Source organism: Vipera berus (assembly GCF_964194415.1).
Source record: "Vipera berus genome assembly, chromosome: 4".
Taxonomy (NCBI): Eukaryota; Metazoa; Chordata; class Lepidosauria; order Squamata; family Viperidae; genus Vipera; species Vipera berus.
The window spans coordinates 23,998,190-24,021,974 of NC_138206.1; the positions used below are offsets into that span (position 1 = coordinate 23,998,190).

The 23,785-nt window shown below is 40.8% G+C and overlaps 1 protein-coding gene across 1 annotated transcript in view; it reads right to left on the reverse strand.

Moving 5' to 3' along the window:
• The window catches only part of FLT1 (fms related receptor tyrosine kinase 1), a gene marked incomplete at its 3' end in the record, with an annotated part of 119,191 nt that extends 109,969 nt beyond the window's left edge, over nucleotides 1–9,222 (reverse strand). Inside the window, exon 1 of the mRNA XM_081326777.1 lies at nucleotides 8,991–9,222. Within this exon, the coding sequence (XP_081182903.1) occupies nucleotides 8,991–9,057 (67 nt within the window). The 5' untranslated portion in view covers nucleotides 9,058–9,222. The remainder of the gene's footprint in view (nucleotides 1–8,990) is intronic.
• Nucleotides 9,223–23,785: the final 14,563 nt, after the last annotated feature.

The following is a 23,785-nucleotide window of genomic DNA, read 5'->3' on the forward strand; positions in this document are numbered from 1 at the left end:
GGACAGAAAGGATGCTTACCCAACTTGCACCTGCTGCAAAACCAAGTGGATCATATGACAGAAAGAAAAAAACATCAGAAATAGAAGGAAGGATACCTGCATTAATGATACTATTTGTTGCAAAAGATCTTGAAATAGTTAATCATTTTTCTCTCTTGCTCCAGAATGCCAATGCAAACTAATTAATTTCAACTATATATAGGCAGCTTTCAAAGGAACACCAGTAAACAAAAAACCTTCATAACAAAAACAATTCAAAGTAGAAGCTGTAACCATGAAAAGCGGTGGACTTCCCTTCATTACAGATGTTCAACAAACCTTCCTTTGGAAAAGGAGAGGCTGGGAGGTATCTGAACATTAGCCTAGGGAGAAATGAGTGTAAAGATTACCAAGGGACACAAAATCACACCGTTTCAATGAGAAACACATGAGGAAACATTCTCATACCTATTAAGATTATGATCCTATCATACTGATACCCATATAATTTATGTGCTTTGTTTCCTCAAGAGAAAGTCAAACATGTCTTGCTTAATGAAATTCACATTCCTCCCAGCCTCTCCTTTTCCAAAGAAAGGTTTGCTGAATATTTATTATGAAGGGAAATCCATCACTTTCTCTTAAGTTGTGATCCACCCATTGGTAACAGAAAACAAAACCAGCATAAAATCACCTATCCCTATTCTGCCTCAACGGCCTCAATACCCAATTAATGATCTGACTTCCTTCCAACCTAATAGACTTCATAGGTCTGAGACTGTCCTTGGGAGAGAAAAAAACCTCACTGCTTTCAACTAGCAACAACGTAATGCTGTTTTTCTCATGAACAAGATCAATGCAGCTCCTGTAGGAACCAACATGAAACTTGCTGTTGTCTTTCATGGTTAAGAGCAAGTGAAGATGTGACCTACAATTCCAAACCTGTCTTCATTCCCCTTCAATTCCAGAGTTTCTTTCATTTCAAACTGCAACAGGTATGAGGGCCAAACAAGAATTACTATAAACACATTTTTAAGTCAGTGAGCTTTGTCCCATAAAGCTTTAAAAACAAATTATAATGATTATTTCAAGGGAAAGAAGGGTAAAAAAAATCTTCTCACTCATACACTCCTCATGCTCTCTAGCCTCTATGCCAAGCATTTTAGCCACAATGACAAAAGTTCCATTGTCTTGTATCACTCCCATTTCCTTTCCTTTTTATATTTTAAGGACAACAAACCATGCATTACACCCCAGGGATAAATGCTTCAATCTTACTTGCTTCCTTTGCTCTCTCAGTCTCTGTGGAAAGATGTTCATCAATTCAAGGAATGCCCATAAAACCATAAAGAAAATTTGATACAGAAGATACATGAAAATCATTTTTCCCAAGTACGAATTGGTTTTTATTTCCTTGGGTCTATTGTATACTATTATGCAACAATCACATCCTGATAATGGCAGTTTCTCCTTAGCTTTATAAGATTGCCTTCATCTCTTCCATTTAAGTCCATGAAAGATACAACCTTAAATTGACATAGTACCAAATATGTTGATGTATTATTTTGTTGGACTTCTTCAAGTTTGGAGAACTCAAGCTGTACAATTATTTTTTATTAGTAAACACAATGCAGTAATAAAAACAGGATAGGCTCAATGTGTATAAGCTTTGTCTTAGATGTGATGTCAGTTGTTAAATGATGTATGTGCCTGAAAGGTATTTTGGATGTTTTATCATGATTGGAATGCACCTCCTCTGTGGTCCCCAGGAAACTTTAACACAGACATTTCTCTCCTGCTATGGTAGCTTTATAGCTGTACTCATTAGCTTTACAAGCTCTCGTGTGTTGACTCCAACTTCTCTCAAGACTTCCAACAAGGTAAAGAAGAGAAAGACCTCTACAATTCTATTTAGGAAAGAGTTGGTGGTGTTTCTTGCACTATTCCCACTTTACCATATTTTGTACATATGCATTTCAGCTCTACCTTTTTGTTGCTACTGTAAGTCCAGAAAGTAATTAAGGATGTGACAGGGTACTTTTGATGCTTATTTGCCAGTTTCCTTATTTTTGTTTCTTGCAATCACCCCATCCCATGATGTTAGAGACACAAAATCATTTTTCCCTCATTCTGGAATGTGGAAGAAAAGGTAAGACAACAAGCCTGAAGAAGCCCAGAAGAGTTCTGAAGCCTGATCCTCTTAATTAGTATCACAATGCCCATTTAATAGATACTATCCACAGTGTCTGATGATACAGTATATAGCAAGAAAAGCAGAAACAACACCCTACTCCTCCTAGTGAGATGGATGGTCTCTAAATAAATAAATCTCAAATTATTACTGTACCATGTAAATTATCAGTTGATGCTACACCACATGTATACATAGCTTATTTTCAAAAATTGCCAAAGGATGTTGCTCTTGTATTGGAAAACAACTTTGGTTATCCCCTTTATTTCCCCATATCTACTTTTGCACTTCGTTTGGCCTTGAATGGCTTCCTCAAAATCCATTATGCATGGAACTCTTTTTTTCAGAATAGAAAATGAAATAAACATCTTCCTTGTCCATACAATGCTCCTGTTCTACATTGCCTTTAGCACAACTCTTTATTCCTTGCATTGAGTTAAAATCAGTGCAAGAATGCAATTCTGTTCCAACTTATATTGAAACAAGGGCCTCTGTATTCAAATTCAGAAATTACCATTGAGTGAGCTTGTATAGAATTTACATGATAATTTAATGTAACCGAAATGGATGTTATCTTTTCTCTGTGTCTCTTTATTCTCCTAATCTTCACTGTGTTCAGTTGAAAGTATCTGTGACAGAGACACTATTTAGAAGTAGAGAGTTGGCAGGAGCTCTTGACAGCATTGAGTCCAATCTTCTTCTCATGAGCAAGAATCCAGATTAAAGCAATCTTGAAAACTGTCAATCCATTTTCTGTGGGGAAATTTCTAGCAAAGGAAAGCTTAGTAATTAGTTTCACTGTCAAGTAGCTTTGATCACTAGGACATTCTTTTTAACATTCCACCAGAATCTCTCTGGTTGATCCTCTCTAAAATCCTCAACATAAATCAAATATGTAAACAAAAATAATTTCAGATACATTAAGGAGATCCCCAGCAGTTCATTCTTGTATTAGTGGAGAGATACATTCAATTTTTCCCATCTGTTGGGAAGCAAATACTTATGGTTCATTTCTACCCAGTTTCTTTTGCTTCAGAAACACATAGTTGGTGGTGATGCACTAAGATTAGGTTGTTGCTTAAAACAAATGCTCAGACATTTGAGTCTTGCAGTGGAAAAAAAAGATAACATATATAGATCCTTAAATAAGTCTTGATTTCTGCAAAGATTCAATGATACTGTGCGGTATTTTAATGGACAAAAAAGAAAATTTAAACTTCATTTAGACCTAACTATTTCAGTCCAGGTTATCTATTAGAATTGGTTTCAGATTCTCTGTATCACTGGAAAATACGTACAGTTTCATACATATCTATGCTCAATAATAATTTCATTCAATTGTTCTCAAATGTTAAGCAACCCTTTGGAGTCTGCTCAGACATCTCTGTGCAGTCTGAATACAAGAAAGCAATGACAAAGTATTCAAGAGTTTTCTGAACGCAGGCCTGTCCCAAGCAGCTATGCAAGTTGTGGGCTACACAAAGGCATCATTGGGGGGCGGTGGGAGGAGCAAATTAAGTTTTAAAAATCAATTCTCCATTCCAAACACCAACTGTGTGTGCTCACTTATGTCAGATTTTACTTCTTCTGAAACACTATGTATCACACAAACTAAAACTATCAGTACCATCAACATCTTCTGGTCTGCATCATGTTGCAGTATTTAATGGATTACTTACCAAATATAGCTCTCTATAATTTGAAATTATATAGATGTATATCATATATTTACTATTGCTCACTATTTGAATAAAACACAGTCTTTCCTTATTGACCATTTGTTCACTGACCATTGAAAGTTGCAACACGTAGGCCAGGCCTTGAAGTTGCAGCCATCACAGTCACATGACTATGTTTCAGGTAACTGGCAACTGGAGTGCTTATATAATGGTTGCAGCATCCTGTGGTCACACATGATGGTCATTTGCAACTTCACATCTGGCTTCTGACAAATCAGTGGGGAAGCTAGCAGGAGTCGCAAATTGTGGTCATGTGACATTGCACTTAACAATTCATGGTGATTCGCTTAATGAACACAACTGGAACTAACCAACTGATGTTGTAAATCAGTCACACTTATGTGACATTTCACTTTAGAACTATGCTGCTTAGCAATGGAGTTGTTGCTCCCAATTGTGGCCAGCAAGTGAAGACTACTTGTATTTTGTAAAATAATTTATTCTTTGTAATACTGCATTTCTGATGTTACTTTAATTGATAGATATTATGTATTAAAGGTAGTCATGCTTATTCCAAACTTCTCATCTAGTCTTAACCGTTGTCCTTTTGCCCAGTTTAAAAAATTAGCAAATAAAATTAATGCGAAGAGGTGGTAAAAAAAACATTTTGCACAAAGATGTCTTAAAGGGCAGCAGGTGCCCTACCTGAACATTTAAGGTGCTAAAATGTTATGTTTTGACTTTAACTATCATAACCTGCCTCGCTTTCTGAAAAGCTTCTGATTTGGAAGGTTGGATATGCTATACCTATTTGTTGCATTCAGAGAATATCTAGAAGTCAGCCCACAAAACACAGAATGTACAGTAGTTCATCAGTAAAACAGGACAATAGCTGTAATACAGATTTACTCAAAAGTAAATAACAATGTATTTGATGAGACTTCTCTCAATGAGATTACTCTCTAAGGATAACTTTCAGTGACAACTCTGAATGGCAAATAAACTTTAGGAATATTAGTATGAAAAAGCATAGGATAACTAAGGCTCCCCAGACATGTTCATTCTTTATGACTTTGCCACAGGAATTGCCATAAAAATGACAGCTACTACTATATCTTATTATTTTGGAAGTAAACATGTAAAGCCTAACTTGCCCATTTCACTCCATGTTAAAATATGTATGTTTGCCTAGGCCCTATAGGCTATGTCCCCAACTGCAGTAAATGTTATTTATCTCAAAAAAGAAGAAAGAAAAGAAAAACCCTAGAGATATTGTTTTTCCATCTAATAAAAGGTAAAGGTAAAGGATCCCCCCTGCACATGCGTGCTAGTCGTTTCCGACTCTAGGGGCCGGTGCTCATCTCCGTTTCAAAGCCGAAGAGCCAGCGCTTGTCTGAGGACGTCTCCGTGGTCATGTGGCCGGCATGACTGGATGCCAAAGGCGCACGGAACGCTGTTACCTTCCCACCGTAGTGGTCCCTATTTTTCTACTTGCATTTTTACATGCTTTTGAACTGCTAGGTTGGCAGAAGCTGGGATGAGTAACAGGCGCTCACTCTGTTACGCGGCACTTGGGATTCGACCTGCCAAACTGGCGACCTTCTGATCGACAAGCTCTGCGTCCTAACCCACTGAGCCACCACGTCCCACTTTCCATCTAATAGCTATACTTAATAGCTGAGTTCTCAGTTTGGTGTCAATTATATATTTTCGGTTTGGCTTTTATGAACTTAAATTAATGACTCTGTACTTTACCATGGATTTTATCAATTTTCACTAATCTGCCATTTCTTTGTGTGTGAAGTATACAGTAAATTACTATGATCTACTTCTTTTAGGGGGGGGGGAATCACTTAGCAGAAAGCTGACCCAAAATTAGTTTTATTTATTTGGTTATTTCTCTAAAAGGAAACTTGAAGGGCTGCTAGCATTCCCAATGTCTTGTGTTAAAATATAAAACAGTAGGCTGACCGTAGAGCTTCTTCAGCCTGTGTGTCTCCAACAGTAACACTTTTTAAAGGATTACATATCCCTGAGAAGTGATGTATATTTTTTTTATGCGCAGTACTAATTGGAAATGAACATTTTTACATTCAGATCCCATTCTGACCAAAATAGGTGTTATCCAATAGACAAATAACTTGAATGTCTTTAAACAACACTGTCAAAGAATGTTTCTCTACCAACCTATTTTTACTGTACAAACACTATGAAATTTTAAAAGTGAATTATGCTTAGTGCAATCTTGGGATATTTCTTCAGAAGTAAACCGCTATAGTTCCATTCACATATTGCACTAAGGCAAAATTTGGTTTTGATTCACGAGTGTCAAACTCGCCACGTCAAGTGACATGTCGCGACATATCGCAACTTTTTTTGCATTGCCGGAGCTGGGGTGGGCGTGGCCTCTGTATGATGCAACCGGCCCGCGGGCTGGCAGTTTGACACCTCTGGTTTAGTGTGTCAGGTGAACCCATCTGCTGGTGGCTTATTCAATTAATGATTGGATAATTAAGCAAACCATGTCTAACATGAGATGTGAATTAGTTCCCAAAGAACTAGTACATTGACTACTAGTGCATTTTTTTTCAGCCAAGAAGGCAGGACTGAAGGTATTTTATGCAATAGAACAACTAGGAACAATTCAGCTGAATGGATCAGAGGACTGGGGGGGGGGAAATTACTCTGGTCATAAGCACTAATATGCCGCCTAAGGCCTGAAAACCCCTATTGCTTAAGTCCTTAGCCACTTTCACCCCTTTCCAAAGCATCTCTCTTAAGCTGGCACTCACAGCTTAAACCTGACAAACATAAAGATGTGCTTCCTCTAATCACTTCTAAATCTCTCAGTATTTGATTTATTTTGACACTGTGGCCACGCGGGTGCTTATGGGAGTATCTCGATATTCCCATGTTACACCACACCTGCGCGAGCTGCATTGGCTTCCGGTTGCCCTCCGGGTGCAATTCAAGGTGCTGATAATCACCTTTAAAGCCCTGCATGGCTTAGGCCCCGGGTACTTGCGAGACCACCTGCTGCCAATGTCAACCTCCCATTGCCCAGTTCGCTCCCACAGAGTTGGCCTCCTCAGGGTTCCATCGGCCAGGCAATGCCGGCTGGCGACCCCCAGGGGGAGAGCCTTCTCTGTGGGTGCACCGACCCTCTGGAACGAACTGCCCCCGGAGCTGCGGACAGCCCCTGACCTTCGGTCCTTCCACCTTGACCTAAAGAACTGGTTATTCCAACAAGCGGGCCTGGACTGATTCTAGTTTTTAAATTTGGTTTTTTATTGGTTTAAATTGTTCCTATTTCTTATATTGTTTAATCCTCTTTTAATTTTTGTATTTATATCTTTTAACTTTTTATTGTTGTGAGCCGCCCTGAGTCCTCAGGGAGAAGGGCGGCATATAAATTTAATAAACCAATAAACCAACTGTGGGGATCATCTCTCATCCACACTGCTCACTTCTCTTGCAGGACGGGTAAATGAGGGTTCTAAGGCAGACCCACTGCTGATGTCGCCCCACCCCACCCCAAGGCTCTCAAGGGAACACATTTGTCCAATACGAGGAGCGCAGCCAACCCAACTGCAGGTCGGTCACGGCCGAAGGTCTCTCTCCTCCTCCACCCCCACTCCCACCTCGCGCGTTGTCCCAGCAGGTGTCTCCTGTCTCCTCTCTCCCGGTCTTCTCCTCGCCCGGAGAACTGCTAGTGAACTTCAGTCCTCTGATCTTTCCAGCGCTGGTCCCTTCTTCCTCCGCAGTTCAGCGCACTGGTGACTTGAACGTTTGTCCCCCGGGGCACCCACGCACGGCCCCTCCCTTGCAAGGTATTTGAAGCTCACCAAGAAAAACACTGCAGCGGGTTGCCGTGTGGATGAAAATAAATCCAGCTTGACCGGAGCATTTAGCAACACCCTTTCCCGGAGGGCGGCGGCTGACTGTCTCTTTTGCGCGGCCAGGCCGGGAGAAAAAGCCGGTAACTCACAGCGTCCTCCTTCTTTCCAAAGGAAAATGAAGCCTCAGATTCTTCCCTAGACTTTTATTTCTTTTTTCTTTCTTTCTTTCTTTTTTTTGCAGAGATGTTTGGCTTCGTAGCCCAGAGCCAGATTTACGGAGGAGGAGTCGCAAGGATTAGAGTTAGCCGGCCACCCCATCTTGGTTTGTTGAATAAGCCACATCACACACATCATTTGCATCACACTTAAACCATGACAAGCAAAGCTTTATGCTCAAGTTAGACGAACCCTGCCAAGCCAGGCGTACAAAGTTATCTGATTTTCTATTGTACCAAACTAAGGTGTCCGTCGTTCATCACCCGTCGCGGTAGATAAGGAAAACCAGGACACTTTCCCTAGGATCCTATTTTCCAATCCCCCGGCCAGTTCTGCTCTCTTTTAGACAATTCTCATAGACCTGTTGTCATTTACCCGTCAGAGCGAAAGCGCCAGGGGCATCCTGAAATAACGATACGCATGTCCCAAGTTTACGCATTTGAAAATTCCGGGCATCCCAAGTCCCCGTTCCTAAAACTGACGGTCCAGGTCGTCGGAGGCATGAGCTCATTCAGAGCCCAACCTGTCCCGGGGGTTTCTCCTTCGCCCATTTTAAGCTGGGAGAAAAGCAAGGATCGGCTCAGCGAAATAGCAAAGGGAAGGACCAGCCCGTCTGCATCCGCGCTATGCTGCGGAGCCAGCAATTCCAGCTGTGGGCAGCGTTCAATCTAAGGCGCGCTCCATCTCGTGGCCCTTCTTCGTCCACAGGTGCCTTCGCGGAAAAGCCAGAGGGCGGGCAAGATCCGGGAGGAGCCTTCGGGATTAGATTCTCCCGCGCATCCCGCCACACTCTGGAGCCAGCCCGTGCACGAGCGGTCAGCCAAAGCTGTGCTCGCATCGCCGCCGGAACGTTTCGGTCCTCCGGCTGGGACCAAGACAAGACTCGCCCTCGCTTTCCGGGCCAGTCCGAGCTCAAGACACAGCAGCGCCGCGGACGGCACGAGGCTCGGAGGTGACGGTGCCCTCGGCCGAAACCCCCTCCCCGTCCCGCCCTGGAGTCGTTCTGGTCCCGATCCGAGTCGGAGAGCGTCGGGATCGGGTCCAGGGGAAGCGGAGAGCGAGGACTGACGCGGCGCTGGAGCTTACCTGCTAGAAGAAGGCAGGATCCGAGCAGCCCGCCCAGCACGGTCCCAGGGAGCCCCCAGCTCAACATGCCGCCCTCAGAGCCCCACGGAGCGCCGCCGGGAAGAGAGAGAACGCCCGTCTCTGCCCGAGACCTGCTTCGCTAGCGAGCCCAAGCGTCCTCTCGCCCGGCGCCGCAGGAAGGCTTCTAGCCGGCGAGATCCTCACTCGTGCCGGGCTCCGCAGGCAGCTGGGGATCCACACCTCGCGGTAGTATCCGAAGGGTGCTGAACTCACCGGGCTCAGCTCCTTTATAACTTCCCAGCCCGTATCCTCCTTTCCATCACGCCCCCCCCCCACACGTCACTTGGTCTGTTTCTCCCCCCCCCCCACTTCTCCCCTCCCCCTCCCCCCCATTTCCAGCGATGCTTCCTGGCGGGGCAAGGAAAGCGAATGCTCTTTCGGGCACGTTTCCATCTGGGAACCGGGAGCACGATTCTTCCTCTCTGGCACGCTCTGGACCGTCTTGGATCAGGCTGGGGAGGGGGAAGCGAAGCGATCTTCGTTTGGGGGTGGGGGGGTGGGGGTGGGGGTGGGAGCGCCGCACTGCCAGGCTTGCTATTAAGGACATTCGCTCCCAAGTAGGTGAGCTGCTCCCTCACCCCACCTCACCCCGCCCGCCTTGGCCGTTAGGAAGCCTCTTTGCCAATGGAAGGTGGCTCCTGTGAAATGCATAGATCAATACATGTGGGCAGTTTGCACCTTGGGGATGTTCAGTCTCGGGCACAAAATGTTTTCCTTTGCCTTTGACGCAAACGTCCCAACTTCTCCCTGCCGGATGACGGGAGGAAACGGCCACTCCAAGCCTTCTCAACCGAGATGCTCAGAAGTTGATGTGCTAGTTTAGTAACTTGCCTTGCCCAGACGAAGGAATTGGTTTTGCTGACGACCACGACTTCAAATTAGGCTTTTCCAGTTTGGGGATTTTAAGGTTTCCCTGGACTTTTGGGAAATGGCCAACATTTCAGCCCCTTTCCTCGCAGCTTCTTTTTTTCTCCCTGCATCTTATATATATAGCCTGCCCTCTCGCAACTTTTTATCCATTAAAGTTATTTTCGAAATAGCCCTTGGGATGGAACTTTGATCATTCTAACCCCCTGATTAGAAAGGACTGATTCATGTAATCCAGGTATGGGGCTGTGGGCAAGTGACTCCCTGGCTTCCCCTCCTCTATCCACCAGATCGGGGGGGGGGACACTGGCCAAGTCCCTTTCCCTCAGACCAAAGACCTCTCTTAGGCCCTGCACTTGTTTGCCACAACGTGCATTCGCAACCAAGCGACCCTGCCTTCACGCAGGGTTGACTCCTGATACATTGATGCTGAACGTGGAAGTTCCACACGTTACACTCCCGGAAAGTACGTTTGCTAGATCGACGGGGACTGGAATGCAGAAGGATAGCCTATGCCGGCTGAGTAGAGCCTTGTCTTTGCGAGCTGAGACCTCCTCGCCAAGCATGACACCAAACGCGTGACACATTTTAGGAAAGGAAGCGGGAAGGGTCCTATCTCAGGAGCTCCGGCGCTTTCTATCTATCAAGAGCTAAACCTCGCCGTGACACGCTCACATTGCACCACCCGCTGGTTATCTCCGAATGTTCCTCCCACCCCCTCGGAGGAAATTTCCCCTCCGCGGATATTACTCCAGCCCGGAGCTTTCGCTCGCTCTTTCTCGAGGCGGGACTTTCAGCCTTCTCGCTTCTGAGATGGAAACTCACGACTCTCTTTCTTCTCCCGTCCCCCCCTGCTGATAGCGCAATCTCCAGATCTGCCCTGACTTCGGCGTGGGGGTCCACCAACGGAGCCCAACGGCCGGATCTGTGGCTGATTCCGGAACCAAAAAATCAAGAGGAATCTGGCAGCCCCATTTCCGATTAACACATTTTATTAAAAGGCCAGAAAATGTCGTGTGTCTTTTAATCCAATTTGCTAATCGGAGAAGGTGATACTAAATTCCCCCCGATGTTTTACTACCCTCAATTAAGAGTAGTAAATCATAAGCACTAGCAAATTACTCTTCCAGCCAGGTCAGGCCCTGTCTTGCTGCCCCTATCAATTCTCTGGTACTTTGCTGAACGGAAATGTTTAAAATCTGTTCCTGGTATACTTATTTAGATACCAGAGGGGCAAATTGTCAATGCTTTTTTTGTAAAAGAAAAAGGTGCCGGAACTCACACATGTCATACAATCTGCCTTGCCTACCCTACAAGGTTCTATCCAAAAAAGGTGCCGGAACTCCGTTCTGAGTGTTCTATGACAAAAAAAAAAGCCCTGAATATAACTCATAGAACAGCTCAGTGCACATATTCTGGAGAGAAGTTCCCTGATGGTGGGCTCCAGCACGAGCCCAAAAGCTTGGAAGAATAAACATTTGGTCCCAGTGACCGACTCACATTGGATTCTGCAGCATTATCCTGGGATACATCTATTTACCTCCATTCACTTGAAGGCCATTCTTTTGTGGAAGTCCCTGGCTTCTCACACTTGGTTCAGTTGAAGGGAAGACAGCAATTTCTCCCTCTGGGGCTTTTTCAGGGTGAGATATGGTGGCTGCCCTAGACATTTTGAAATAATGGAAAGCCACCGCGATTGTGTACACATTGATCTTTGCAACAATACAGGAAGCTCAAAATCAGCACCTAGAAATAATAATAATAAAAATAAACCACATTCTTAGGAACCTTGAAAATGAAACAAATTGCAGGAAACATGATTTGGTGCAGTCCTATCCATCATCAATAGGTAAAGGTAAAGGTAAAGGGCAAAACTGTATTAGTGACATGGTTAAAAATAATCTTATTTTTGTTCCATCCTTTGCTTATTATTTAACTGCAGCTTTGGAAGCTTCATTAAAGTTCCATCTATGCCTAGAACTTTATTTTACTGAAGAAATCCATGAACATTTCTAACTGATGTTGCACAGGTAGGTATAATTAAATGAAATGCACTTCTGAGGTGGGGAATAACTAAATATATTTGCAAGGCTAGACATAAAAACTGCATAATATAATTTATAACAGAAATAATAGTGCAGTATTGCCAGAAACATATGAAGTTGCCTTTGGAATTAGATGAATCAATTTTTTTACTTGCCCTTGATATGCAACAGTATAAATCAGAGGTCCCCAACCTTTTGGGCACCAGGGACCAATGCCATGGAGAAAGATTTTTCTGAGGACTGGAGGGAGTGTGATTTTGAATCCTGCCTGCATCCCAAGGATGGAGCTTTGCTTGTTTGTGTGGCTCACTTGCTGGCATACTGTGGACCGGTGCCAGTCCATGGACTGGGGGTTGTGGACCCCTGGTATAAATGATCTTCACCATCACGGTAAAATCTAAGCAGAAAGGAAGGCTATAAATATAATAATAAACAAAAAAACCCAGAGAGATTTCATTTTGAATTATATTCCATAAGGTTTTGTACAGCTCCCATTCATTTCAAATGGTGTTCCACATGAGATTTTCTGCTGTGCTGCATGTTCTAGTTCAACTGAATGTTTGCCATGCAGTAAAACAAACAAACAAAACTAATCTTTTATAAATTCTTCTGCATTCCTTGAGGAGGACTACACATCAACAGGAGCTCATAAGTCAATTCCATCATACAAGAAAAATCAAAGAAAGCTACAAATGAATGATTCTCCACTTTTGGAGGCTGCATGAGGTCAATAAATCAGCAGCACATTAAAACAAAAAATCATTTTTAAAAAACGCACTCAACTACAAATATAATAACTCATATTCTTTTAAAGACATTTCAAGAATGTCAGGTTTATAACTTTGCCTGAAGAATCTATTGACATGGATAATAATCACTAATTAGTTTCAAAAATTCTGCTGATAGGATACACCCATATTTATTCCAGGGCCGGAGTTTCTGTCCATATGGGCAAAACTATCTACCTATTCATCCTACAACACCAAATATTGAAATGACGTTCAGGCATATCAAATATTTTCCATCTTCAAAATAGTGGAAAGATGTGTCCGTGATGTGGCTGTGTTTTGGGGAGGCACGTAATATCCACATCCTCACTGAGTGTTGATGCCGAACTGGCACTAATTTGAAAATCTAATGTTTCACCCATGCCTTACAGGAATTACGCCATACAGAGGTGTTTGAATAAGCCAAGCCACAGAAGGCTCTGGAACTCTTTTGTCCAGAAAAACCAATAGCATGATTTTGTGCAAGGCCTAGCAGTTCGAAAGCACGTAAAAATGCAAGTAGAAAAATAGGGACCACTACGGTGGGAAGGTAACAGCGTTCCGTGCGCCTTTGGCGTCTAGTCATGCCGGCCACATGACCACGGAGACGTCCTCGGACAAGCGCTGGCTCTTCGGCTTTGAAACGGAGATGAGCACCGGCCCCTAGAGTTGGAAACGACTAGCACGCATGTGCAGGGGAACCTTTACCTTTACCTTTTTTATGGTGAAAAAAACATAAAAGTTCTACAAAAGGGTGAATACCATGAAGAATACCAATTGAAGAATTGTCTCCAGCACCACCCTAACAATGGAAAGAAGGGAAACATAACTTTGCTCTAAATGTCTAACATCCACTTTGTGTAATTGTCCAAATACTGAAGTGTTCCAAAAAAGTCCCCACCCTTTTGATATACCCTTGTAAGGTTGTAAGTCTTGAATTATTTATTTATTTATTAATTACAATATACTTAGCCTAATGCTTATCCATAAAAGCATATTTTAAAAATATTTTAATGCAATTAACATTCTCTTAATTAACATATGAATAAAAGCTCATTAATGTAAATTCCCATTCATTATATTTGGTAGATAAGCAAAGATCAAGATCCTTAATTTGAAGAAAAGGAAATGGAAATAGAAACTAAGCAATCAGTCCAAAATCTAGTGAAGGAGCCAAGAACACAACCTAGATTTCTTGAGTCCAAAAACCAACTTGTATGTGAGCCAGGACACACACACACACACACACACACACACACACACACGCATGCACGCATAGACACAGGGCTTTTTTTGTCATAGAACACTCAGAATGGAGTTCTGGCACCTTTTTCTTTTACAAAAAAAGCCCTGTGTGTGTGTGTGTGTGTGTGTGCTAAAAAGCAGCAGCTCTCATAGAACAAGACTGAGCAATGGACCATATTATTTTACAACTAGGTTTTATGGGGAAAATTACATTTTTTTTTAAATCACATCCTCTTTAGCCTTAGAAAACTCACTGACTCCAATCACATAATATAAAATCATTTTCTTATTCTGTAGGAAATGATTTCATTTCCCTAAACTCTGTTCCCAACTTTGGCAACTTTTAGATGTGAGGACTTCAATTTCCAGAAAGTCACAAATGTCATGGCCATTACTGGGAGTCCGCACATCTGGACACACTATCCTGAAAGGATAGCCTCTTCGCTATGTTAAATCTCCCTAGCAATGCTCCTCAGCAGCAGACAATTACAAGAACATGATAAAAAAAATCATTATTTGGGAGATACAAACTTTCCACCCACTTTATTAAGAAAGTGCCTCTAAAAATCAAAATCAACTGTGGTGACTAACTGTAGCAAACTTAATGCTGAGAAAATGAGAAACCAATTCAAACCCAGATGGATGGATTATATTATGTATGCTTCATGACAATTCACATTAGCCGTAAGTAAGTAGACTAGAAGACTCCCTGGACAAAGACATACCAGCTAATTCAAAGTTTGATTTTAATAGGTGTACGTAGAGGAACTGGGTTGTATGTCATTGCAATGCTTGCTTGAATAAAAGTATATGTTGAAGAAAGGTTTCAATTTTTCAACCAGTTCTTCCAGGCATTTGGAAGTGAGCCCTGTTGGTTATTTGTGGGTGTTTTTTTACTGATTGTAAGATGGACTGGTCTATGCCCTTTCAGACATGAGTCATGGATTGATTGTAGTTGTAATTTTTGTTTTTCATTAATTGAATTGTTTTTTGTTGTTTTTTTTTGTTTGCTGCCCAGAATCCCAGCAGTGCAATGGGCAGCTATGTAAACTATTTAAATAAGTAGGTTTAAAAAGACACAGAAACTCATCGCAGCTCTGGCTCATTTAAGATGTTTGCTAAATATTGTCTTTAAGGATGCTTTTATGTTAAAGAGCCAAGTAATTCATTAACTTGATTTTATATTTAAAACTAAAGTAATTATTCTAATCTTGCTTTTCCTTTCCTAACATTTCACTTCCTTTGATTAAAAAAAAATAAGAGCAGAAAATTACGATGACAGGAAAAGTTAACTTGATTCAAAGTGGGAAACGGAATTTTACTCTACTGATGCAATCAAGTTACTTCCTCCCACTGAGTCAGAAAGTTCCTTTGTAAGTTTCAACCTAAGAAAACTACAGCCCAAAGAAATAAGGGTCAAGGCAGAAAGAGGCAGATTACAGTTCTAACCTGTTTACCCTTTGTTCTACAAGATGTTTTTATAGTTGAAGAGAATATCTGTCACCTCCTCTCTGAATATATTTATAAACTTATTTTAATATTGTGCCTATAAACTGACTTTGCTCACCCAGTGGGCTGTTGAAGAGAAGCAGAGATCCATAATCTTAAAACAGTATTGAAAAAAAGAAAATGTTGCAACTGCTTCTTTGGGCTGATGTTGCTGAAGTTGGAGTTCCTATCTTGTTTTTCTTAATGCAATAGGATGATTTTAATAATTATAAGCAAAGTTATGAGCAAGAAGATCACACCCACCCTGCCTCAAGGATCATTTTTTTCAGCTCTAAGATCCTTCCTCTAAACTACATCACATTGGTATAATAGAAGTCATCCACCAAATAATGGGTGTGTGTGTGTGTGCACACACACACACATAATTAACACACACACACACACAACTTTGATAATGAAGAAACAAACTTAAGCAAAAGATTATACTTCAAGATGAGTGTGTGCAACTTCTGTTGGTTTCAGGATATATTGTACATCTTGCTTAAACAAAAGTCATCATGGCCAGAATTTCAGCTTTGGATATTTTCGGGGTTTGGAATGTGCATGAAGTGCCTGCAGATAGAATACGGACATCAGTTGTCTGTTCTTATAATCGGCAAGGCTTGCAGAATATGTGTTATGCTTAATATCCCATTTCCCCCATTTGTGTGTTTCTGTGTGGCTTAATTGGTGACCCCAAAAAGCACAATGGAGCCAACTGCAAATTCCAGAGTGTACTTTTTGTTTTAAGATTACATGCCAGGAGCTCTTCACAATCTGAAGTTTCTATAAAACAGACTGGAAAACAAAGATGATGACAGTTTAACACATCTATTTTGCAGTTCCAGGGAATTAGAACATTTACTAATTACTCCTACTCAGAAGCACCAATACATTCCATCGTCTTACAAGATTGCTTGTCTGTCTCAGTAGGTCACAAAACGTTGTCACAGTACAGAATCTACACTGGGTCATTATATTTGTGATTTTTTTCTAGGCTTATAGAATATAAGACCTTTTTTTTCTTCTTCTTCTTGATCTATGTGGTTGTTAGGAATGAAAAATCACCTGATGGCACATAATCAATCAAAAAGAGTTCAGTGGGGAAAAGAAGGAACGGTGCAGCTTTCCATTTTATCCTTCTGTGTCATTCCTTCTTTGAATAGGCGAATTCTACAATGTTGGCCTATGTTAAAACAAAGATGCCTTGTGTCTAAAACCATGATAAATGAGAAAAGATGCTCTATATCAGGGGTCGGCAACCTCGGCTCTTTTATGACTCGTGGACTTCAACTCCCAGAATTCCTGAGCCAGCATAGCTGGCTCAGGAATTCTGGGAGTTGAAGTCCACGAGTCATAAAAGAGCCGAGGTTGCCGACCCCTGCTCTATATCTATATGGCCAGTGTGTTGGGTTTAGTTTTTTTTTCCAAGTAACCTTCCATCACTGATAAAAAAGGTAGAGTTTCAGGGACAAGAATTCAGAATGGATTCAGATGCTGCTTGCCTTCCTTTTTCCAGAACCACAAAGCCAGGTTTCCCCGGGGTGTGTCCTGATTAGCAATAAAAAGGGGAAAGCATGATCCAAGTTAATTTTCCAGTACTAAAAGGAAATGGTGTTTCCTGTATTATACAAAACTGGTGCCAATAAGACTGACACAAGGATCTATTGTCTTTTTTAACAAAGACATGGTAAGAAAGGATGCCTGTGAAAATAGACCACTGCAACAGGGAACTTTTGATCTTGAGAATAAAAGTGCATGCACATTGGGAGACAAAACTGGAGGATACACCCATCCAATTTGTAGAACAAGTAGTGACTAACAGTGACTATTTGCTCAATGCATTACAAGAATGATCAACAATGTACCGTAACTCTGTGATGTAGCTACAATATTCAGAAATAAACTATTACGTTCATTGGGTTCACTTCCAGGTAAATGCTTTCTAATTTCACCTGATTTCACATTTTGGAATATTTTCCCATATTTCATCTGATATTCCAGTAAAAGAAAAGAACAGATAAAAGATAAGAAAATCCAAGATTTCTCATACAGTCACTGCTGACATCATTTTCTTGGTTAAATGAACAGAATTTAAACAGATTTCCTGCTTCTGCCATATACACAATTTTAAGTGTATGTCTCAAAAAAAAACCTGCATAAAAATATTTTTTGTTCTTTAAATATTCTTCAAGATTCTTCCAAGATGCTCTCATTGCAATATAATGTTGACTTGGGATAAATATATAAATTAGAATAAAGATTTCAAATAAAATTACATATTGTGCTCTGGAGAGTTTCTGCGAAGTTAGAGGTAGAAAAACATGTCCTAGTTATTTGACGCCTAAAATCCCCATTTGGCTTTTTTGGATTCTTAGTTGATGAATTAATTGGTGACACACCACCTTTTATCTATTTTGTTTATTCCTCTAGGTTTGCTTTATCTATTGTGATAACAGGAAATAGAAAGGAAAAACTTCAAAATGGTCCTACCTTTTACAATTGTATATTAAATTCTACATTATCTTTTGCAGATCCACAAAAGATACCTAAACAGATTGTCTAATGCTTTAATCATATTATTTAAAGAATTGACTCAGGCAGTTATTTCACTGAGTGAACCCAGGTCATATAAAAGCTGAAACCTTAAATAATAACATAAATAATATATTAAAAAACCCTATATTATTGGACCATAACTGCCCCCCAAGCAGTCAATTCTGCATAAAAGTATTTCTTTGTTGGTTTACTACATCTTCAAAAGAAGGGACTATGGTTCAGACTCAGGACTCTGAGAAGTATTTAAGAAGAGAAAAGAAATTGAAGAGGGTGAATTCATGAGAAGAAAGAATGTCTCCTAAACTGCTTTTTGAAACACCACGGCTCTTCTTCAGATGTTACTTATCTTTTCCTGTTAAGAAATGTCTAATGCTTGTGTCTGTTAGAGTGTTATGCATCCTGTGGTGTGATCACCAATCCAGGCCATATTTCTTCACAGATGCACTGGAATTCCACTCATTCTTTTAAACTGCACAGATAATATAGGAAAATATGAGTATGTAAGTGCAGGACATATAGTACCCATAGAGATAATTGGTCTTTCCATGGTAGATCCAGATAGCACATACTCTAAACTTACCATGTTGATTCTAATATTCAGCTAGACTTATGATGTCACAATTAATTACAAAAGGAATAAAAAAATGTATAGCACATATTAGCATGTACTGTTATTTCATTTAAGTGAAGATTTTCCTAGAATGCACGTTCTCTGGTACTAATAAATATTAAATTACTGTAGGTAAAAATAGGATCTTTTTAAAGACCCAGGTATATAATTAGAAGGGAAATAATAATACTGAATAGGTAACATATCAAGACAAAAATTAATATGTAAGAAACTATTGGAAAACTTGAGGGCTCTGAGCGGAAACAGTTCATCCTGGATAAGATATATCTATGCAGTCACTAAGAGTCAACACAAGCTTGATGGCATATAATCAAATCAACCCTTTTTTATTACTGCTGTTTTATTAACTAGAGAGCTAGTTTTGTGTAATGGTTCATTAACTGGACTAGGAATTTTAGTCCCCTCTTAGGAATGGAAGGAATCATGGGTAATGTGGTGCCAGTCATTCACCCTCAGCCTTAGGAAGAAACAATAGAAAAATGTTACCAAAAGTGTTGCCAAGAAAATCACAGATGTCAAGAAGTACTTAAAGGCACATTCCCATCTCTTGGTATAATTTTATAAGTTTATCCTCTTTGCTTTCACATATGCAGTGAAAACAATTCTTTTTATCTGGTCTTTTATAGATCGATGCAGAATTACAAATTCTAGGAAGTCAATAGAAATTCTTGTATATTTAAGGAAGTGCATTATCTCATAAATGAACAAACAATAAGTAATGCAAATTTAAATTTAAAAAGAAGTATATTAGGAGCGGCAAAATTTAAGAACTTTTTTAAACTAAAAATTTTGTTACTCATAAATAATATGATGTGTGAAAATTACAAAAATTTACTAACTATGAAGTAGAGATATGGAAATATCTAAGTTTCATCGGGGTTTTTTCTGTATTCCAGATTTCTTCTATTTCTGGAGTTTGAGATTTAGAGTAACTTCAGTAAAAAAGCATCTCACCTAGGCTCACCATTAGGGGAATCTGGTCTGTCTATGTATATGACATGAAATAATTTCAGCTTGCTGCAGTTCTCTCTCACCCAGTTTCTTGCTCAAACCACTGAACTCAAGTTCTGTGAATTGGAGATAATTTATGTCTAGATTCATTATAGCCATCTGACTCAAATGTAAAGAGTACCGTATAAGACGACCCCCTACATTTCCTGTTAAATTATAGGGTTTGGGCTATACTCGCCGTATAAACTACCCCTCTTCCAACGCACACCAAATAAAAATTAAAAAACATCAGATTTGATTTTAATATGGTAATTTTAATTCAAATGCTTATGACATGCAGATGCTTAGTAGGAAAACTGTCACTTATAAACATAAGGCTGTTTGTCATCAAACATGTAAACATAAAACAGTGCAAGTGGATTAAACTAATAATAATAATAATAATAATAATAATAATAATAATAATAATAATAATAATAAGAAGAAGAAGAAGAAGAAGAAGAAGAAGAAGAAGAAGAAGAAGAAGAAGATGATGATGATGTTGGAGGGGACCTTGGAGGTCATCTAGTCCAACCCCCTGCTAAGGCAGGAAACCCAATACCATTTCAGACAAATGGCTGTCCAGTCTCTTCTTAAAAACTTTCAGTGTTGGAGCATTCACCACTTCTGGAGGCAGGTTGTTCCACTGGTTAATTGTTCTAACTGTCAGGAAGTTTCTCCTTAGTTCTAGGTTGCTTCTCTCCTTGATTAGTTTCCATCCATTACTTCTTGTCCTGCTTTCAGGTGCTTTGGAGAATAGCTTGACTCCCTCTTCTTTGTGGCAGCCCCTGATTCCAGCAACCATTCCCTATTTTCCTAATTCACTTTTTCACTTTTCCTAATTCACTCTAAAGCTTTCCCTGCGCAGAGCCTTAAGTAACACCAGCTGCCTGCAATTAGTGCAGGTTCGCATCCCACCAGGCTCAAGGTTGACTCAGCTTTCCATCCTTCCAAGGCAGGTAAAATGAGGACCCAGATTGTTGGGGGCAATAAGCTGACTTTGTAATAATGCTGCTGGGGGGGGGGGTGAAAGCCCTAATAAACAGGCATATACACAGAATGAAGGCTATTGCTAAGCACATTGATTTGTGCTTTAAATTGTAAGCCACCCTGAGTCTTCGGAGAAGGGCAGGATATAAATGGGATTTAAAAAAAAAAAGACCAAATGGGAGATCCGCTCCAGGTTTTCCAGCCAGCCCGCCCAGTTCCTGAGTCAAATGTGTCCTTAGAGCTAAGCCGCTGCTCTGGCTGCTGCCTTCCCCACCTGCCTTTCAAGTTGGGATATACTACAGCTGCTCTTCAACTTTAGAAGAAAAGACGCCCAGACCCCAGCCTGTAAAAAATCACAGACTGCAGCTTCTTCTCCAATAGTCTTATACGCCGGAAACTAAGGTAACTGGTAGACGCCTCCAACTCTACTTTAGAAAAGTAGAATAAAACACTGAAAACTTAAAGATGTAAACCAAAATTAAGAACTAAAAGAAGTCATGTCTATTGAGTAAACCCGTCTAAAATATTAGTGTACTTCAAAAGATGCAATTCAATGTAGAACTATTTCAGATAATTTTGGGGGGATGAACAGCCATCCTCAGGGCAAAATAATAGGTTTTCTTTTTTCCATGTTAGAAGAGACATTCATAAATATAGGAATTTACTTAATAGGAAGCTGCATGTTACTTGTACAGAGGAGTAAGGTGATAGACAGATCCATGAAGCTATTCTTCCTGAAGCAGATGTCACTTCCTATTAGTAGATGAAGCAGATGACATTCTTACAAGCTTATAGAAGGAAGGACTCACTGGAGAAGGAAGGACTCACTGGAGAAGAGCCTAATGCTGGGAAAGATCGAGGGCAAGAGAAGAAGGGGACGACAGAGAATGAGGTGGCTGGATGGAGTCACTGAAGCAGTAGGCGTGAGCTTAGATGGACTCCAGAAGATGGTAGAAGACAGGAAGGCCTGGAGGAACATTGTCCATAGGGTCGCGATGGGTCGGACACGACTTCGCAGCTAACAACAACAACCATGAAATTATTGCATGCTCTGAAAGTTGCATTTAAAACTTGGTCCATTCATTTGGTAAGGTTTAAAACAGGATAGTACAAAGATGGTTGATGAGAAATATTGTTTCACTCATTTGTGTGTATGTGTGTATGTATGTGCGTGCATATTCTTTAAACTAGAGGAAGCAAACAAAGTAACAGCATAGTAAGAAAAATGTAATGGTAATAGTTTGCCTTTTAGTATTTGACCTCCCATTACTGAAAAAAGACACCATTAGATAAGCATGCACTAGCTCCTGTCCCTCTTTTACCCCTCTCCCATATTTCAATATGTATTTATTTTAAACAATTCAAATTATTGGTTTGAGCTTTCTAAAGCTTCTTCTCTTTCTTACCAATTTCTTGGAACTCTGCTTGTTTGAATCCATGTTCTTCAATCAAAATATATGCAAATATTGCAGAGCTGTGTCAAGCTGTTATTATTCCATTACTCAAAACACCCTTAGAGGATTTTTGAACAATTATCACATTGATGAATAACCTAAAAATATTCAAAAAACCCAGACACTTGAAGTACTGCTTGGGTAATTGGTAGACATCAAGGTTCTGCAAGCCTTCCATTTAGCATACTGAGACTTCTAAAAAAGATGGAGAATATAAATAACATCCATATCCCATTACTGTTTTTTTAATTTAGCATTTATACCTTACTCTTCAGCCTAAAAGTCACTTGTATCATTTCAGGCTGGATATAGTTGCAGTACCAGGATGACTGTTTCTAAGGTTGTGGAATCCCAGTTCTTGCTTGCCATTGCTTCTTCCAAAGGATGCAGAAGATGGCTGTATCTAGCCCTCTTATAAAGGTGGTATCACAACATAGAGCTCCAGTTTCTCAACTGTTTTTTTACAGTTGGTAGATGGGATGTCTCTTTCTAGGCAGTCTATATCCATTATTTGTGCTCTGACCTTTACATTCTTATAGCCAGGATGTGCTCACATATGTTGCCCACATAGATGAACCACAAGGAATGGCTATTGGAATTTGGGATCCCATCCTGGTATTTCCTGAAAGAAGATAGAAGAGCTTAAAAACTAAGGAACTCCAAATGATCAGTCTTGGTAGATGAAGCAAAGATATGAGATGGATTATTGAGGCCATCAAAACAAAGCAAATGGATATTATAAAAGCAATCTTCTCCAACTTCTGGGAACAACTCTAGACTATGGAGCATTCCACATAAGCTTCTGTAGAAGCAGAGAAGCGCTAGGTGTGAATCACTAAGATTGTAATGAAAAATTCTCTTTTGGTGACTTAGCAAATAGTCTCTTTCTAAGCCAGCTTTTGTAGTTTGCAATTTTTACTGTTATAGCCAATTATATTCTAGAGCAAGCAATCTCTGTTCATTAGATTCAGTTTACCGATTTTATTACCTTAATAAGGTATAAAATAATATTAGGCAATTTGCAGTCTGTGTGTCATTTGTTCAAAACATTGAAAATTGTTCTGCATTTACTTGACATGGAATCATGCCAGATACAGGGGGACAGGAGGACACATCTACCATGTTTCTACAAAAATAAGATTCACCCAGGAAATAATCTGTAGCCTGATTTTTTTAGGGTGTGCCTAATATAAGCCCTACCCCAAAAATAAGCTGAGTGTGGCCAGCACAGGAGGCAGCAAGCACATGGGGGCCAACGGTGTCCACCAGCAGCCGCAGCCCATGAAGCTCAGGTAAGTACGAGTGTGGAGGAAGAGGTGGGGGGGAGGCAGGCAATCTGGATGCACTGTTCAGTCGCCTTGCTCACGGGTGGCTCGCAGGAGGCTCGCGCGGCAGCCCTGGCAGCAAGCAAAAGCAGAGGCACAGGGGGAGGCAGGTTATCCTTATGCACCACCCACTCCATCCTACCATTTCTCAGCTTGCTCGCAGCCATGCCAGGGCAGGCGGCCATGTAGCACATTGGGATTACCTGCTCTGATGCAGCCACAGGCAAGCTGAGAGATGGTGGAATGGAGTGGGTGGCACGTCAGGATTGCCTGCCTCCCCCGTGACTTTGCTCAGACTTACCTGCACTGTGCCAAGGGGCCAGCGGGCTGCAGCTGCTACCGGACACTGTTGACCCCATGTGCTCGCATATATA